The 20,180-nt window shown below is 46.9% G+C and overlaps 1 protein-coding gene across 1 annotated transcript in view; it reads right to left on the bottom strand.

The window, feature by feature from the left end:
- otogl (otogelin-like) overlaps nucleotides 1-20,180 on the bottom strand; it is a 238,726-nt gene that overhangs the window by 62,628 nt on the left and 155,918 nt on the right. Inside the window, exons 32-34 of the mRNA XM_070901511.1 lie at nucleotides 11,150-11,229; nucleotides 9,614-10,527; nucleotides 5,278-5,371 (exon numbers count right to left, since the gene is read on the bottom strand). Of these exons, the coding sequence (XP_070757612.1) occupies nucleotides 5,278-5,371; nucleotides 9,614-10,527; nucleotides 11,150-11,229 (1,088 nt within the window). The remainder of the gene's footprint in view (nucleotides 1-5,277; nucleotides 5,372-9,613; nucleotides 10,528-11,149; nucleotides 11,230-20,180) is intronic.

Raw genomic sequence — 20,180 nt, 5'->3', positions numbered from 1 at the left:
CAGTTATAATGGGTGACTTTAATATGCACATAGATTGGGCTAGCCAAACTGGAAGCAATACGGTGGAGGAGGATTTCCTGGAGTGCATAAGGGATGGTTTTCTAGACCAATATGTTGAGGAACCAACTAGGGGGGAGGCCATCTTAGACTGGGTGTTGTGTAATGAGAGAGGATTAATTAGCAATCTCATTGTGCGAGGCCCCTTGGGGAAGAGTGACCATAATATGGTGGAATTCTGCATTAGGATGGAGAATGAAACAGTAATTTCAGAGACCATGGTCCAGAACTTAAAGAAGGGTAACTTTGAAGGTATGAGGCGTGAATTGGCTAGGATAGATTGGCGAATGATACTTAGGGGGTTGACTGTGGATGGGCAATGGCAGACATTTAGAGACCGCATGGATGAATTACAACAATTGTACATTCCTGTCTGGCGTAAAAATAAAAAAGGGAAGGTGGCTCAACCGTGGCTATCTAGGGAAATCAGGGATAGTATTAAAGCCAAGGAAGTGGCATACAAATTGGCCAGAAATAGCAGCGAACCTGGGGACTGGGAGAAATTTAGAACTCAGCAGAGGAGGACAAAGGGTTTGATTAGGGCAGGGAAAATGGAGTACGAGAAGAAGCTTGCAGGGAACATTAAGGCGGATTGCAAAAGTTTCTATAGGTATGTAAAGAGAAAAAGGTTGGTGAAGACAAACGTAGGTCCCCTGCAGTCAGAATCAGGGGAAGTCATAACGGGGAACAAAGAAATGGCAGACCAATTGAACAAGTACTTTGGTTCGGTATTCACTAAGGAGGATACAAACAACCTTCCGGATATAAAAGGGGTCAGAGGGTCTAGTAAGGAGGGGGAACTGAGGGAAATCTTTATTAGTCGGGAAATTGTGTTGGGGAAATTGATGGGATTGAAGGCCGATAAATCCCCAGGGCCTGATGGACTGCATCCTAGAGTACTTAAGGAGGTGGCCTTGGAAATAGCGGATGCATTGACAGTCATTTTCCAACATTCCATTGACTCTGGATCAGTTCCTATGGAGTGGAGGGTAGCCAATGTAACCCCACTTTTTAAAAAAGGAGGGAGAGAGAAAACAGGGAATTATAGACCGGTCAGCCTGACCTCAGTAGTGGGTAAAATGATGGAATCAATTATTAAGGATGTCATAGCAGTGCATCTGGAAAATGGTGACATGGTAGGTCCAAGTCAGCATGGATTTGTGAAAGGGAAATCATGCTTGACAAATCTTCTAGAATTTTTTGAGGATGTTTCCAGTAAAGTGGACAAAGGAGAACCAGTTGATGTGGTATATTTGGACTTTCAGAAGGCTTTCGACAAGGTCCCACACAAGAGATTAATGTGCAAAGTTAAAGCACATGGGATTGGGGGTAGTGTGCTGACGTGGATTGAGAACTGGTTGTCAGACAGGAAGCAAAGAGTAGGAGTAAACGGGTACTTTTCAGAATGGCAGGCAGTGACTAGTGGAGTGCCGCAAGGTTCTGTGCTGGGGCCCCAGCTGTTTACATTGTACATTAATGATTTAGACGAGGGGATTAAATGCAGTATCTCCAAATTTGCGGATGATACTAAGTTGGGTGGCAGTGTGAGCTGCGAGGAGGATGCTATTAGGCTGCAGAGTGACTTGGATAGGTTAGGTGAGTGGGCAAATGCATGGCAGATGAAGTATAATGTGGATAAATGTGAGGTTATCCACTTTGGTGGTAAAAACAGAGAGACAGACTATTATCTGAATGGTGACAGATTAGGAAAAGGGAAGGTGCAACGAGACCTGGGTGTCATGGTACATCAGTCATTGAAGGTTAGCATGCAGGTACAGCAGGCAGTTAAGAAAGCAAATGGCATGTTGGCCTTCATAGCGAGGGGATTTGAATACAGGGGCAGGGAGGTGTTGCTACAGTTGTACAGGGCCTTGGTGAGGCCACACCTGGAGTATTGTGTACAGTTTTGGTCTCCTAACTTGAGGAAGGACATTCTTGCTATTGAGGGAGTGCAGCGAAGGTTCACCAGACTGATTCCCGGGATGGCGGGACTGACCTATCAAGAAAGATTGGATCAACTGGGCTTGTATTCACTGGAGTTCAGAAGAATGAGAGGGGACCTCATAGAAACGTTTAAAATTCTGACGGGTTTAGACAGGTTAGATGCAGAAAGAATGTTCCCAATGTTGGGGAAGTCCAGAACCAGGGGTCACAGTCTGAGGATAAGGGGTAAGCCATTTAGGACCGAGATGAGGAGAAACTTCTTCACCCAGAGAGTGGTGAACCTGTGGAATTCTCTACCACAGAAAGTAGTTGAGGCCAATTCACTAAATATATTCAAAAGGGAGTTAGATGAAGTCCTTACTACTCGGGGGATCAAGGGTTATGGCGAGAAAGCAGGAAGGGGGTACTGAAGTTTCATGTTCAGCCATGAACTCATTGAATGGCGGTGCAGGCTAGAAGGGCTGAATGGCCTGCTCCTGCACCTATTTTCTATGTTTTCTATGTTTCTATGGGCCAGCAGAAGGCAGGTACAGGCCTCACAGCTGCACTCCAGCAGCCTAGCAAGTGAGGCCCAGGACAGGAAATTCAAGGTGTCTACCCTCTGACAGTTGCAGCGCACTTGTTAGGTACTCAGCAGGCAGCCCCAGAGGAAAATCTACCCTTAAATTTATTTACAAACACCATTGTTATTAAACCAACTGAAAGCAAATGTTTCTGTAAAATTCTCTTACTACTGACGAATTTAGAATCCGTGATTTTAAAAAAGTTTCCCATTCTACCTGCTGTTAAACAAGAAAATAATGATTACTTTCAAATCTGTACATGTTAACAAACATTAACCAGAAAAGCACAATACTTTGTAGAGGAACAAAAATTACACAATTATTTTGGGTATTTTCTTCCATTGGATGATATATTTATTCTAGAACAGCATGAGAATATGTCAGCGGGTAAAGGCAAAATAGGATAATCAACGACCTCTTGGGCATATAATATTGAGTGCCTCATAGGATATAAACCGTTCAAACTGTGACTGCAAATTCAAACAAAACAAGACCAACTATGTGTATGTGATGAAATAGGCTGCTAATTTTTTTGTGCAATTGTATTCTTGCAATCCTAGGCACCGATACTAAAGCAATTTGAAGTCACCAGCTAAAACACAGGTTTTGAAATCATGGGGTGAAATTGCCGTTTATTATAGCCGTTAGCGCAAAGCGGTTTTCACCCGGGGGAGAGGGGTGCTACCGCCTCCCAGGAAATTGCCCCGGAGGTTTGGGAGGCGTTGTCCCCGCAGCGGCATGTCCCGCGGTTAGCAATCCGGGCCACTGCGCAACCAGCGATGACGTCATCGATGTGCGCGGCGACCCCTCAACTCCCCGCGTCGACACTTTAACGCCCTGCAGGTGAAATTGCCCCATGGGCCGCGCTAGCTTCGAGACCCGCTTAGGGGTGCAGTTTAAAGGGGCGGCCTGCAGTACCCTGGGCCACCATCTTTGTTGGTCGGCCAACTCTTGGGTGGCCCGATCTCGGCAGCCCTGTGGTGCACCGGACCGCCATTGTGCAGCCTGGCAGTCCGTTTTGGGTGCCGGGGCGCTGGCCCAATCTCACGCCGCTCTGGTGGCTCAGTGGTGGCCACCAAAGGGCCATGCAGAGTGGGCAGTGGTCCTCCCCTATAATGGAAGGGGAGGGGCATTGTAGCGCATCAGCGCTATGCAAAGCATTCACGCAGCGCTGCACTCAGCGGCGTGCTACTGCCCCAGCACCACCCCCAAAGGAAGGGGAGCGCCGGAGACAGTGCTCCGCTTGTGCTCAATTCCGTGTCGGGGCGGGCCATCTGGGCTAGGCGATAAAAGTCCCAGCCCTGGAAGCTTACCGCACCCAATCGGGGCGTGGGGCAATTTCTCGCCCCCCCATGTGCCTTGTAAAGTCATTAAAAGAAAACAACAGAAATCTGTAGAGCAATATAGTAGTTGAAATAATAAAGGCTGATGGGGTATTGCACTTACTGAGAAGAATTTCCAAAATTAGTATCATTGGAATTTTGTAAAATCTGCCATTTTTATATTCAGTAATGGATGAACGCACTGAAAATGTTGTGAAGTTGTAAAATATACGGTACTTTCATGTATCTGTGGTAGGTGTCATGTATGTACCTGTGAATATGCTCACAGGTTGGTAGAGTTATTGAGTTGTGAGTGGCTTAGCCAGTCACGTGGTGTTCACAACTCAATAAAACCCCAGCCAGTTGGGTTCGGGGGGTCCACGATGAGGCAGGTGGTTGTGAGCCTGGTGGATGAACTGGTAACGTGTAGTGTGATTGTTAAACCTTTGCTGATAAACAAACTTGGTTCTTAATATCAATGTGTTGCCATGACTGCTTAAGCAAAGAACCCATGAAGCAAATTAGTAGGAAACTATAGAACAGGTCAACACTGAAAGTAACAGTGACCCAGTCACTTTCCTGTAAGGGCATTCTCCTTTTCCACTAGAATTTCACCATAATGTTCAGAACCTCATTTTTTATAACACCAAGATTATTATTAGATAGCAAAATAGTACAGATTTACAGCATAAAGGAAAAAGTTGACTTATACTGCAGTATGTGCAACAAGGGAATAACATTCCTTGGCATTGAGCAAGTTACAAAGAGTACATTGGAGGTTCTGTTGCTCTTGAAGACTGGAAGTGGCTCCAATTTAATCCCAAATCCAATCAAAATAATTCAAAAGACCATCAATGAACACAGGCCTGGGAATATACACTCTTTGCATGCTGCTTTACTGCCAGTCATACACTGGGTGACATAGGAAATTAGAGGGACTCTTAACAGTCAAAGTTATAAATGGAAAATAAATGGTTTTATTGATGAATTTTATTTATATATTTCTAGTGGGTTTTTTTAAACTTGTATTCTTTGAACTCCAACAAAAGACTGGAAAAAAAATAAAGACTGGTAAAGGTTTAAGACAGGAAGACACGGAAATGGAACAAAGAGATGGGTAAGAGTTGAGAAAAAAAGACAGGAAAGAACACAAGGTGAATCAGAAACAGCATTAGTGTCCTCTAACAAAAGAGTGAAGATTTCAAGCAGAACCGACAAGTGAAAAATATCAAAAGAAAAAATGGCAGGAACAAATATTTGTTTTATATCCAATCTCTGTGTTTCCACGTTGGTATCCTATCATGTGCAATACATTTTTCTTTAATCGTTAGAATAACAGTACCAACTGCTCACTTAAGGTGGTGGAGCACAAATCTGAAGGCAGTACTCACATGGGCACTCCCACTGTGGACAGCACCTGTCATTGTTTATTTGGACAGGCATTCCCAGAAATCCGCAACTTGGCTGTGTCACATTAAAAGGGCACTGGAAGAAATAATGTTGAATAAAAAGTTTGTATCAAAAAGATGTATCTATAATTCATTCATTCACCAATATGGAGATTCAATAATGCTTGACAAGATTTTTTTCTGAGTTGTCAATAATCTATTGCAAAAGTTTGATGTCTTGTTCCAAATACAAACCAGCAGCATTTGACAAGTAGTCATGGCACATTGCTCCAAAAGCTGGCTGATATAAGGAGGGAGGGGATTTTGACCCCAAAAAAACTAGCAGGTTGGGGTTGGGGTTGGGTGGGAGGTTAAAGTATTAAAAATGTGAATCCCGACCCTAACCCATTACCAATCCAGTTTAACGGAAGCAGGACGCGGTGGGGAATGGGCAGCCATTGAGGCTGGAAGTCTCTGATTTAACCCGCCGCGCAGGTTTAACTGTGGCTGGCCGGAGATCCCAGGCCTCGGGATTCCCGCCAGCTGCAACAAAGTGAGGACAGCCTTGAGGAGGAATCCCTATGGGCTGGAAGGAACAGGAGTGTTTCCTCCCGGCCCCTCACCCAAGCTCCCCCACCATCAGCCCCCACCACCACTCCCAGGATCGGAGACCAGACCTCCCCAGGTTCAGACACCTCCCCCGCCCCGTTGGGGGTTCAGACCCCTCCCCTGTGCTGCCCCCGGTTGGGGTTCAGACCCCTCCCCCGCTCGGTCCCCAGTTGGGATTCAGACCCCTTCCCCGTGCTGCCCCCGGTTGGGGTTCAGACCCCTCCCCTGCTCGGTCCCCAGTTGGGGTTCAGACCCCTCCCCCGCTCGGTCCCCAGTTGGGGTTCAGACCCCTCCCCCACGCCGCCCCCAGTTGGGGGTTCAGACCCCTCCCCTGCACCACCCCCAGTTGGGGTTCAGACCCCTCTCCCACTCGGTCCCCAGTTGGGATTCAGACCCCTCCCCCGTGCTGCCCCCGGTTGGGGTTCAGACCCCTCCCCTGCTCGGTCCCCGGTTGGGGTTCAGACCCCTTCCCCGTGCCGCCCCCAGTTGGGGTTCAGACACCTCCCCAGCACCGCCCCCGGTTGGGGTTCGCGCCTACCTGAGGCTGTGACCTCCCGTCTAGCGTTCCCCGCACGTCTGGAAGCCAGGCTGTCAATCAGGCTGATGTCTGGGCAGGGAACCTATCGGTGACGTCACACGCCGCTGAGGAGTTAAAACTCCAGAGCATGTGGGGACGAGCTCTACCAGGTCCCTGTTATACCATGGGTAAAAACTTTAAATTACAGCCATGGAAGCACCAGAAGCTAAACCATTAGAAGAAAGGTATAAAATAACAATCTATGTTTCAGTGATGAGGGAAAGCTTAGACCTTATGGAAATCACTGTAAAATTAGAAAGAGAACTTCGCTCCCATATTTAATTCTTCCGCGCATTGTATTTGTTTAATCAAACCAGAAACACACTGATAAAGACCTAATCATATCAAAACATGTGAATCGTATAACTGAGAACTCGAATGAGTCCATCAGTGCAATAACTCCAGGGGGTCGAAATTACCCCATTTTGCGCTGCCCGTTAGTGCCCGGAGGGGAGGGGGGGGGCGTGGGGAAGGGGGCCACTACCGACTCCCGTGGAGATGCTGTCACTGCAGCGCTGTGCTCCTAGGTAGCACCCTGGGCCGGTGCACAACGGGCGATGATGCCATTGCGGTGTGCAGTGACCCCTTAGCGCTGAAGCCTTTTCGCCCCACCACTGACATTGCCCCGCGAGCGGGTGTCAAAGCCAACCTCGCGGGTCACAAAGTGGGCTGACATTCGCTTGAAGGGCCGAAGTTAAAGGGGAGGTTGCTAGCCCTCGCGCGCCGCCATCTTGGGGGTTTGTCGACTCTCCAGTCAGCTCAGCTCCAATATTTTCACCCTAGCTTGGTCCTGGCCATTTTGGGTCAATACCTCGCTGCCCTGGGGGCCTAGTGGAGGCCATCAGAGGTCTTGCAGAGTGCGCCGTGGCCCTGCCTTTAAGTGAAGGGCATTGAAACGCGTCACGCTCTAGATCGCACTCCATTAGTACCTCCGGACCCGCCCCTACAGGAAGTAGAGCAGGTGAGATTGTGCTTCACTTCCTCTGAGGGGCGGGACTTCCGCACCGGTTGCAGGAAGTACTGGCCGAGCAGGTTACTGGCCCCAATCGGGGCGCAGGGTAATTTCACCCCCAAGGAGTTTAACCTTGCCATGGTTATGGGTAGTGGTGAGCAATAAGGTCGATCTAGAAATACAGGCCTACATCTGTCATTACAGGATAAAATAAATACTACAAAAATTAACTCAAAGCCATAGCAAGACTGGGAGGAACATTATGAAACTTCAGCTTAAGTTCTCCATTTACATTGTTTGACACTACATGTAACATTGGCTGTAGAAACAAGGGTCAGATTTTCAATTTGTCGCCCCAGCATAAAACTGCCATTGCAGGTTTGTTGCAAATTTCCACGGACATTGGAAATGAAAATCAGACGTTTTCTGTAGCACGGTCTACGATGGGAGTTTTACAATCGGGCGTAAATTAAAAATCTACTCCATATTGTTCAGGAAGTTGTATTCATGCTTTGAGCTTTTCACTTTTATGTTGAACTAGTTGTGATGACAACAAAGCTATCTTACCTTTAAGAGAAAGGATTAAGTTGCGAAGATTTGTAAAGCTGTTAATATAGCTTTTCATCAATTTTCAATGTAACTTTTTGACCCCATATTGCTCATTATTTATCTTTATACTACAGAATCTGTGATGGGTTGAAATACGAGATCAGAGAAAGCAATTCTTGTCATTCTGGATACCTACACATTAAGATTAGCCTCTCAATTTCTACAGGAATTATAATCCTTCCTTAGCTGTACATATCCTTCATTGTGTAGCTTCCATATCAGAAACCTGCCAAATTACATCAGATCTGGTAATTCACCAACTTCCTACTTTAATTTCTGTTTTAAAGTTACAATGTATTGTTTTATATTTATTTTATTAAGAAACAGAGATTGAAGGAGCAAGACCCTTATTATAAGCACCGCTAATTCTGAGGAAAGTAAAGAAACAGGTAAATCAGAAATTAGTGATTAGGTGACACAAGTCTTGGGTTTTAAATTCCTAAAGATTGTAGGAGGAAGGGAAGACTGAGGGAGGGAAGGAGTTCCAGTTTTGGAGTCCTTAGAAAAAATGAGTTACAGTAGGAGTAGGCACTGCATGTTGATTTAGAAACATTGAGAATAAGGAGAGATAAATTTGAGGCCTGCCCTGGCTGGAACAAGAGAATCACAACCCATCCTAGTACCACTAAAGTAGAGAGGAGCAAATTAGGTTGACACAGAAAGAGATTCAAAACTAAATGGATAGTCTATCAGATGACAAGGTTCTTCTTGCACCCTGGTCTTACACCCTGGTCTTACACCCTGGTCCTACATCCTGGTCCTACATCCTGGTCTTACACCCTGGTCCTACATCCTGGTCTTACACCCTGCCCAGAGGTACAAGAGAGTACTAAAAAAGCCTCTCCAAATACAAGAGCAGCAAAGGATCTACACACTCATCTTCTGCCTCGGGATTCTCGACGACTTGCGTTCCTGGGCCTGCAGCTGTAGGCCTGCATAGAGGCACACGTAACCCAGGGGCGCTCCAATCAAAGAAGGGAATCCCCATTCATGCTTATGAGGATTCCGAATGTACGGAACTCCCATAAGTACGAATGGGAATATCCCCAAAAATACCTCTAGACATCAGATAAATGTTTAAAAAATTACATATTTAAAATTAATATTAAAATGGCATTTAATTAAATATTTAAAACTAAAATTAAATTTTTGGAAAAATAAATTTACATATTTTAATGGGGCTAAAAATAAACTTGCCTTATTGCACAACGTTTTTAATGTATAAATGATTGCTAACATTTTATTTTTATGTTTTTTTTTAAAGCCAGGCATAAGAATTTCACTGGGCAGCACAGCAGCCCAACTCTCCACACGCAGAGGCCCTTTTCCCAGGGATGCGTGTGATTGACAGATTGACAGTTCCGGTTTTAGCGCATGCCTAAACCCAGAACTTGCACGGCCCCTACGGGCATGTGCGCATCTCGTACCCACCCATAGGGGCCGCAGATTACAGTACCATTATGTAATAAGACCTTTTAACATAAAATTACAAGTTTAGCTGCATTTTCCAACTTCAGCACTTAAAGAAATCTAGAATTTCTATTTGCCATTTTGGTTCTGATTAAGGAGAAAAAAGGTTAAACTGCTCCTACTATGCATTGTGGTGGTGTCACTGATGGGGCTGTGGTTTGAGAATAAGAGGGTACAGTTGAGATACCAAATGCAATTGAAGTTTCTGGTTGAGGACTAGTTGTAGTTGGAGAAGTAGGTGATGTCAGTGTAGTAGGAAAAGTCGGTGATGCAGAGAATGCTTCTGATGTGGTTTTCTCCTGAACACCTGTAGCTGAAACAGACGCTGGGAAAGTAACTACAGGAGTCGCTGTTGTCGATTGTATGCTATGTGTTGTCTCAGGTGTAACAACTATCTCTGGAGTCAAGGTAGCTCTGGTGGTTGTAAATGGTGCCACAGAATCCCTGGTGACCTCTTCTGTTGATCTTTCTGTCTTTCCAACAGTTGCCTGTTGCCCTGTTGTGGTTTCTGTACTTTCACTGGCTGTACTGTATTGAGTCTTGAGTATCGCTGGGAGAGCAGAAGATACTGTAACATGGGTTGAGTAAACAATCATTTCAGATCTATTGCTCGCAGCTATAGTTGACAAAGCGCTACTTAAAGCTGCACTTGTGGTAGGCGACATCTTTTCAGTTGCGTAAATGGGAGTTGTAGACTGGCTTGTAACTGTTGCAGTAGCACTTGTTGCTCCGGTACTCCCAACAAAAGTGGTGGTGATCCTTGCAGAACTTAAAATTGAAGGTTCCGTGGATTTAAAAGATGTTGTGTAAGTTAATGCAGAGGTAGCTGCCGGGGATACTGTGGTGACTGGTGTAACTGTTGGAACAGTTGTGAATGGGGTTGTTCTCAGACTTGTATATTGGTCTGTAGTGGCAGTCGTTAACTGTCCAACTGTTGGAGTCAATGTTGTAGTGGGTGAACTGTACGCTGCTTCGGTTGTCGCAGATGTTGTCGTTGGCTGTACATAAGGTAAATCTGTTGCAGTTACATTGATACCTGTTAGAAAATAAACAGATGATGTATAATTCACAGATACAAGTACTTCAAGATCAAAATCATGAGCATTATCTTTTTTCTATTGCTTCCATGGAAGTTGACATTATTTCCCTTCATACATTTTTAGAACAAGAAGCTGTACTATAGTTCTTTTCCAGTTACAAGTTAGGAATCTAGGGACTCATCCTCTTAGGATAGACTGATAAAATGTGTACTTTTGGATGTACTTTGAACTGATGTCAGGCATTAATTGTGTTATGAAAAGTATTAGTTTATAAGCACTGCAATTATTTTGATTTTAGTATGCCTTCATTGTGTTTGATATTTCTTTAACTGCACCCTTTCACTGACTAGAATCCCTAGTAGTAACTATAAAATAAAGAAGAATAAGAAGAAGTTGTTTTGTAGTCTGAACTTTAAGCAAAATGACACAGAATGGAAAACATTTAGGGATTTGGAGGTAAAGACGGATTGACGTTTTCAAAACATTAATATTGAGCTGGAAGTTAGCAATGTGAAATGTTTATTACTACAGCTTTTTTCTGGCTCTTTCATCTCTCACCTTAATGAAGTATAAACAAGGAGCGTAAAAGGTTGAAAGTAAACAAACTGAGACACTCACAATCTTCCAGGTATACGCATCTGCGTGTGACTTCATCAAGAAGCATGTGCTTTGGGCAATGTGCCATACATCCTTCTACCCTGCATGATAAAAAATAAAAAGGTTTATTTCTTCTTTTGCGAGGATGTGAGATCCTTACATTTTCTCCACAGTTCCCCTTGATCTCTCTGGGCCATGCACCAAATGCAGCTTGGAGAGCAGGTGGGTAATCCGCCTACAAGCCTCCCCCAATTGCCAGCTACTGTAAGGGAAAATGTCTCAGACAAATTTCCCTTCCACAGGGGGAGGCACTTTACCTCTGCTCAACATTTTCCCATAGTAGCAATGCTGAGATTGGGAACTCACCAGAGAAGGGGAGGACTCAATGCCACCATTGGGTCATACAGTGCACTGGTGCTCAGTATACTGCACTATCCACGACCTCAATGTAAAGCTTCAGTTAACTATTACTATTCATTATTATGAAAAAATAAGGGTTAAATATTTAGATGCAACAAAATATAATGGCCTGGAATTTGCTGCCGGCAGTGAAGCGAAGGCATTAGCTACAGGCCCTGAAGTACACTCCGCAGGGGGATCTTGCAATCCAGGTGTCAAGAACTTCGGGTTTTCTGACCTTGAATTCAATTCAACAGAACTTAATGGAAATCCCCTCGTGCGAAGTGTTGTGACGTCAGACAGGCTGTCTAATCAAAAGGCAGAATTCTCACAGACAGTGAGCAAGGAAATGGATAAGCACTTAAAATTCTCACTTTTTAAAAGAGAGAGAGCAAAACAAAGATTAGGGCTCTCAATTGGGAAAAAGGTAAACCTGAAATAAAGATGCACAAACTAAAGAAAACTGAAAAGTTTCTTAATTTTATTTTTTATTATGATGGACAAATTTCACACTGCACAAAATTTTCCAGGTCCTTAACATTTGTTTAGCAGTCAATACGCTGCTAAAACACCAGTTACACCTAATCCTTTTGGGTTTAACTTTTAGTGGCGAATTTAACAGCATACTTCCTGCGGAAGGGCCGAAGTTTTCGTCACTTTCAGTGGTTTACGAGATTTCACAGATTACCGGCTCTGTGATGACAAGGGTGGGGGGCTGGGGGGGTGGGTGTGGTGGAGGGGAAATGGGGGGCACAGCGCAGCCTGTTTCGGAGCTGTCAATGACTGACCAGAAAGAACTTCAGAATTTCCACATGCGCCTGCAGCAAATCCCACAGTTGCGGTCAGTTTCAAAGGTGGTATGACAGCAAACTGAGTGTACTCCGTCATGCCAACTGCAAATTCAGGGTCAATGTTTAGTTTAAAATGGAAATAGAAAATGCTGGAAATACTCAGCATGTCAGGCAGCATCTGTGGAGAGAGAAACAGAGTTAACCTTTCAGGTCGAAGCTTAACTCGTTTCCTCTCTCTACAGATGCTGTCTGACCTGCTGAGTATTTCCAGCACTTTGTTTATTTTTCAGATTTCCAGCATCGGCAGTATTTTACTTTTATCATTTTTATTTTACTCTGTTGCCTTTTTTAAGTGGCATTTACAATTAATTGGGATAATATCATTTTGCCGGATTTATAGTTGAAGGCATTACATTAATTCCTAACAATTTCTGTCATTCAGACGAGAATATGAAAAGCTTCAGCAGCTCTTGGCTGGTGTGCTATATGAATCACTATAGGAAAACAAAGTGCGCCATCTGATGGTTCGGTAACAAAGTGTAGTACTAGCAACCCAAATTCTGTCCAGCAGAACATCTCCTTTTGATGAATATAGACCCGCACTGACAGCTGCAGTAGAGAAAACCACAGCCCACAGGTTCTGTCCTTTGCCAGCAGTTGAAAAAGCCTGGTGGTGTGTGGAAGGTACTAGCAGTAGCCGTAGAAACCCAGTTTTTTTGGCCTGTGCCGCTTTTTTTGGCGTAAATTAAAATCTCCCAGTTTCCCCAAAGTTTCTGCGCCAGCGTAACTCAGTTAGTTACGTTTTTTTTTAGGTTAGTATTTGTTTGCGTCATAGGGGGCGTAACCTGAGGTCTGCGTCAGTTTTTCACATTTATGCAAGTTTGGCCAACTTACTTTTTTCCTACGACGGCGTATGTGACCATTCCCAAAAAAACTTCTGTGCGTTTAAGAAAAACCAGCGCACATTAAAAAAAGCGGCGCAAAAAGACACCATTGTTTTTAGGCGAAGTTTTTGAGAGAGTCAAGAAGACAAAGAATGTGCATCATGACGCTTAATTTTTTCAAAGTCAACAAGGAGAAAATGGAGGTCTAATGCAATTCTTTAATTTTTGATTTTTTTTCAAAGTACCACACCACCACCGAACATCACCTCACCGGGCTTGAGGGTCAGAGCGTCGGCCGGCAGAATCGCTCCCTCTCCCGGACACAGGGGCTCGGCTTCAAAAGAAGCCCGGTGTGGGGGGGGTGGGATGGGGCTGGAAGCGGAATTGAAGGGATGAGAACCCTTAGGCTATAGAGCAGCTTCAAAAGAAGCCCGGAGCAGGGCGGGGGTGGGGGGGGGGGGGGGTTGCTGGACACTGAGTCCCTGTATCCGGGCGATGGAGCAATTCTGCCGGCCGACCCTCGAGCCCGGTGAGGAGACGTTTGGTCGGTGGCGGGTACCGACTTTGAAAAAAATCAAAAATTACAGAATTGCATTAGACGTCCTTGCCCCAAATGTCTTCATTGAATGCCTAGCTTCCTGTTCTAAGCAAGCCTACTGCACATGCGCAGACCAGGGTGTGGTCCATACTAGGACATCGACCTTGGGGAGAGAGAGAGAAAGAGGGAAGAGAGTCTGAGTGCTTTGTCTTGCTGTTCTGAGCTTCTTGCAAAGCTACAATTTAATCATTGTGGCAATATTGACAATGCCTTGCCTCGTGCAAGGCTTCTGCATGATGGTGCTGCGGAGCAGAAGATTGATTAGACATCATCGCATGAGGAACCTCAGAGCACGTAGGATTATGGGCAGGAGGCCTTCCCCATGTCGGGTATATTGAGTCAGGCGTTCATACCTGCACCTGAGTGATGCAGACTGTGTGAAAAGGCTGCGTTTCTGCAAAGAAGTTGTAACCTAGATTTGTGAGTTAATAAAAGCAGACCTGCACCCTCGAAGCATCAGGAGGACTGCCTGTTAGTTGAAGCAAAGGTTATAGCTGCACTTTCATTTTATGCATCTGGATCATTCCAGGCCACATCTGTGGATGTATGTGCTATTTCTCACACAAAACATATATCTGCATTCGGCAGGTGACTGCTGCACTATATGCCCGGAGGAATGACTACATAAGGTTTCGTGACCGCCCAGGTAATGCATGACAGGGCTGTAGGCTTCTCCAGGATTGCTGGCTTCCCAAAGGTACGGGGCTGCATTGATTGTACCCACATCGCCTTGCGAGCACCTTTGGAGGATTCTGAGATGTACAGGAACAGAAAAGGCTTACACTCTGTGAATGTGCAGGTCATTTGTGATGACATGCATCATATCATGGCAGTTGATGCGAGATACCTGGGAGCACCCATGATGCGTTCATCCTATGCGAGAGCGCTATATCTGCCATGTTTCAGCAGCAGCCAGAAGGGCAGAGCTGGCTACTGGGAGCCACTTGGTGGCTCATGATGCCCCTACGCGTAACCCGGACGGAAACTGACCGGGAATATAAAATGTCCCACATTGCGACACGCAGGATAATAGAGGACCATTGGCATCTTGAAACAACGATTCCGATGCCTGTACCATTCCGTAGGCTAATTGCAATACTGCCCTGAGATTGTCGGTCAGTTCACTGTTGTGTGCTGCATGCTGCATAACTTAGCCATCATGAGGCAGCAGCAGCTGGTAGTAGAAGACCCACCTGAGGTGAGAGTGGCTGATGAGGAGGAGGAAGATGCAGATGATGGGGAGGAGGAAAAGGAAGATGAGGAAGCCATGAAACTACCTGAACCCAGAGCATTACGGCGGAGGAGCACGGGCCGTCATGCCCCTTTAATGATTGCTCGAGCCTTGCAAATATTGGAAATGATTCTTCTTTACTTCAAAAAGTTGTGTTAATAATGGAACAAATAATGGAAATGATTCAGTTATAATTTAAAATATATTCTATTCAAAAGTTTAACACTTGTTTGTACTTAACTTAACTTTAATAAAAATATTCTTGTCTCAAACTTTAAAGTTTTCTCTTAAGATCACTTTCAAACTTTAAGATCTCTTACAAACTTTTAAACTTGTAAATTTACATCACTTACAAAAACTTTTAATTTGAGAACAGTTACAACAGTAACAACAATAATAACAATAGCAAAGAAAGGCTGCACCCATCTCTCCTCCACCTTATTCTAAGACCACCCGCTGCACTTGGTCTTGGTGACTCCACCCCTGCCCGCAGGCAGTGGCGCAGCGTTTCTCGGGTTGGTACCAAACTTATTCTTTCGAGCATCTCAGGTAATGCGCCCTTCTTGATGGGGGGTGTGGACAGGCGGTAATGTGAAAGGCCTGGCAAGGGCCCCTTCAAAGGCGGTCTGGGGATTGGAGTGGGATTGGAGTGGAAGTGGCAGTTGATTCCGTCAATGGGCGCAGAGTCTGGGCATGTTCCCTTATTGCAGCAACTGCCTCCGACATTTCCTCCCTCATGTGCCCGGAATGTCTATCAACTACCTCCAACATTCCCTCCCTCATGTTTGCCGACAGTGTCTCAGCTACCTGTGGCATTCCCTCCCTCACGTGCATCGACAGTGTATCAGCTACCTGCAACATTCCCTCCTTCATGTGCTCAGACAGTTTTCCCACTTCTTGAGAGTGTTGTTACGTCTCCCGACAGTCCCGCTATCTCATCACCCACCCCACTGACAGTGTCCAGGAGTGATCGTGTAAGGTCAATGCTCTCCGCATTCATTGCTATCACTGAACCACATCTGTTACATCCTGCACCTCAGGAGAGTGCAGTCGAGCTCTCCTTCCTTCCTCACTCTGGTTGTGGCTTGCTGCATCCCACTGGGACCCGCAGCCTCGGACTGTGTGAAACCATGGAATATTCCAACACTCGTACCATTCAGGAAAGGGGCTGGCACCTCAATAGGCGGCACCTGCACCTCCTCTCGAGTGAGTACAACAGTGGGGGCTTCATCCATTCCATCCCCCCCCCCCCCCCCCAACCCCCCCATGCTCTTGGTCTGGAAGGTGGGATTGGAAGATATTCTCCTCTTCAGGCTCATCGGAGTCTGAATTTTTTTCTGCATTGGCTTCAGCCTCGTCAGGGTTGGCCTCAAGTTCTGCAAAATATATAACAGAACAGACAAATGGTTAGCAGCAGAGGAGGGGGCAGGGTGGCATGAGTAGGCTCACACAGCGCAGGCAGCAGGCTCATTTGAAGGACCACGATGAATGATAGCACATTGCATCAACTGAAGCGTAGCTGACGAAGACAACCCCATGAGCCGAAGCATGTCTAGCCCGCGCAGTGCTTAACATTTTTCAACAGCGACGTACCTGCATGGGGTCCCCAGGAGGTCTTCCAATAGTTTTAACATTTTTTATTGGTGATATTTTTTTTTCGAGCTCCGTGGGCCCGACTCCATCCTCAGCGGCACTTGGGCGGCAAGCGCTTCTGCCGCCGAGAATGAGCCTCCCCGCCCGCTGCCGCCCAGATTGGCGGCGTAGGTCGTCCGTTTGCCGCCGGTCGACCTTCGAGGGACCTCGGCGATGAATATCCCGCCGAAAGTGCGGTCCAGTACTTCGGTGGCCATCGGTGGCATTTTGGGCGGCACTTGTGTGGGTGGAGGCCTTGTTGAAAATCGTCCCCTTAAAGTTCTCACTTAGCTCTCAAAGTTCTCACACACAACTTGCCCTTTTAAAATGGCCGAATGCAGACCGGGAGGTGTACTGGGCATGCGTGCCCGTAGCAGTCACATAAAAAACGTCACTTTTTTTTCTCACACATGCGCAGATGGTGGGGGCACCCTTTTTTCGGCGCAGACGTTAGGCTCCGCTCCACCCCCCCCCCCCCCCGAAGCTAAAGGACAGGCTGCGCAGCGCCAATTAAAAAATCAGAACGGGGAAACTTGCAAGTTATTTTTTTGGAGTAGTCAGGGCCAAAAAAAACCAAGCATAAACTCTTGAAATACGCCAAAAAACGGCACTGGGGAAAATTGAGCCCAATTTGTTATTTTACCTAAGACGACGGTATTTTACAAACAGATATACTGATACAGCGTCGAGAATCCGGAACCCTCGGGACTGAGGCCGTTCCGGATTCCGGGCTTTTGCGAACTTTTGATCGTCTTTCTGACGTCATGAATAACGGAAACACCCGAGCCCAGGTTCGGGTATTTCCAGATTTCGGAACGTCAGAAAAGGAGGGGGCTCCCCACCGAGGAGCTGTTCGGGCCGCTGGCCCCGTCGATGAGGTCGCTGGGCGGGGCCCCGTCATGGACAATGTGTTCAGACGGGCCCCGCCGCTGAGGAACTGTTCGGGACAGCCTGACCCGTCGTGGAGGTGGTGTTCGGGCGGGCCGGCGAGGAGACCCCGCGGTAAGGGCAGCGGTGACGAGCATGGCGAGGCGAGTGGGGGCAAGGCAGGGCCCCGAAGTCGGCGGGTCCGGATTCCGGAACATTTTACGGATTCCAGCACTCCGGATTTTCGACACTGCACCTGTATATACTTTTGCAATGAAACAAAATGTTATATGCTGTGTGAATTTTTTTTTTTAAACTCACATCCCGTGTAGCATTTAATATTAGTTTATCATGTAACAAAACATGCACATTGCATCTTATTGAGTTTTAAATTCCTCAAAAGCAAGGTCAGAAGTCAAAGCTACTGTCATTTCCAAAAAAAGCTGCCAAAGGTAGCTATCTGCATAGTTTCGCCGCCATTCTGCGCCGTTTTTTTGCTGCCGCTTTTTTTTGGAGCAAACTAAAATCTGCAAGTTTCGCCAAAGTTTCTTCGCCGTCGTAAACTACTAACAGCCGATTTTTTTAGTTTCCGATTTTTTGACGTCACTGGGGGTCCCAGCTGCCGGCAGTGCCTTTTCTGGCCATTTAAGCGCAATGCACCATTCTGAAAAATCTTCTGTGAATTTAAGAAAATCGGTGCAGAAGATCGATTTCCATGGCCTGGGATAGCAGCGACAGAGGGTGGGGGGGGGGGGGGGGGGGGCATTCGGCCTGGGATAGCAGCGACAGGGGGTGGGGGGCCATTCGGCCTGGGATAGCAGCGACAGGGGGTGGGGGGCCATTCGGCCTGGGATAGCAGCGACAGGGGGTGGGGGGGCCATTTGGCCTGGGATAGCAGCGACAGGGGGTGGGGGCCTTTCGGCCTGGGATAGCAGCGACAGGGGGTGGGGGGGCCATTCGGCCTGGGATAGCAGCGACAGGGGGTGGGGGGCCATTCGGCCTGGGATAGCAGCGACAGGGGGTGGGGGGCCATTCGGCCTGGGATAGCAGCGACAGGGGGTGGGGGGCCATTCGGCCTGGGATAGCAGCGGCACCGGGGGCTCTACAGTTGCTTATGTCTTGCTCCATCTTTTATGTTTCACTTTGCAGCCTCAGCCCTTCAGTGCGTCCCTCGTTAACCTCAGTTTTTCAGCGCAGACCTTAAGCTCCACCCACAGAGCTTAAAGTTTATGGGATAGATTTTACGCATAATGGCATTATTTCCGGCGTGTGTGGTAAAAATGGGTTTTCAGATCGCTGGCTTCTCGCCCATTCTCAAAACACCTAGTCTCCATTTTTGAAATTGGGCGTTACCTCAAGCGACATGAAACGGGCGGTAGCATTAAATCTTGCTGACCTTCTGTCGTAAAGTGTCGCTGTCCTTAGCAACGGCATGGCAATGCTCGATTCCCGTGATTGAGGAGATCAAGGGTCATCATGACATGCGCAGAAAAGGAGACAGAGAGCGAGGGAGCTGAGAGGCACTGAAAGCGTGTGTGGCTGTGGTGTGCGCTTGTTTGGCTGTTGTGGGAGGCACGAGGGAGATTCACCAGCAGCAAAAAGCTTACTAAGCACCAAGAACATGATTGGCACCGAGGTTTTGTCCAACAAATAAGATATAATATGGAAGGGATGGTGAAGGTCCTTCAGCTGGTATCCAGGAACACTGGTGGCAGAGGTCTCCCAGTGGTCACGGAGCGCGGCACTGCACCCCAAGGTGCAGCACCACATTGCCAACCACACGAGAGCCAGCAACAACATCTTGCTTCTGGCTCGGAGCACGCCCCCACCTCGGGACTGTCCTCTCCCCGTATCCATCCAAGCAGCTGTTCGGCCATCATCCACTACTGCCCCCCCGTTTCCCCCCCCTCCACAATAAAGCATCGCCTGAGGAGCTCCTTGGCCAGGTGGCTTGGAGTTATGAGGGGAAGGGGAAGGGGTAGAGGTGGGGAGGAGAAGCGGGTTGGGCAGTGGGGCTGGGGGAACGAGGGGGATTTTGTTTTTTACAGAAATACTGAGGACTTCAGACAACTGTTCGGTTTAAATTTTTTTATTGAACAAAACCTTGTTGCGCTTTGGCTCGGATAGCTGCACCGTTACACGCTGGTGTATAATCACACTCAACTTCAATCAACTTAAACTTTAACTGTCCCCAAGGTGATGCCCACCATTGATGTATCACCTGCACACCCAGCAGTGTGTCAGCCTTGTAAATAACACCAACGTTCTTTCAGGCAAAGTGTTCATTGATGACGTAAGGCTCTTGCAGCTATCATGTCACCATGGGCCCTTTCATGCGGTCTACAGCGGGGTGGGGGCATGGCTTCAGCGTCAGCCTGATTGTCTGGGCCGATGTCAGCGTCCGCCTCCTCATCCTCCTCTTCCTCTCTCTGGTGAGGTGGACTGTCAGACTCATCAGGCAATTCTTATCCCCTCTTGATAGCCAAGTTGTGCATCATGCAGTACACCACCATGAATTGAGCTACCTGCTCAGGGTGGTATTGGAGCTCGCCTCCTCAGTGATCCAGGCATCTAAAGCGTTGCTTAAGCACTCCAATGGTTTTCTCCACGATATTGCAAGTGGTTCTGTGGCTCTCGTTGTATCGCCTCT

This window comes from Pristiophorus japonicus, chromosome 15 (assembly GCF_044704955.1).
Source record: "Pristiophorus japonicus isolate sPriJap1 chromosome 15, sPriJap1.hap1, whole genome shotgun sequence".
NCBI lineage: Eukaryota > Metazoa > Chordata > Chondrichthyes > Pristiophoridae > Pristiophorus > Pristiophorus japonicus.
This window is presented reverse-complemented; position numbering and strand designations above follow the sequence as displayed.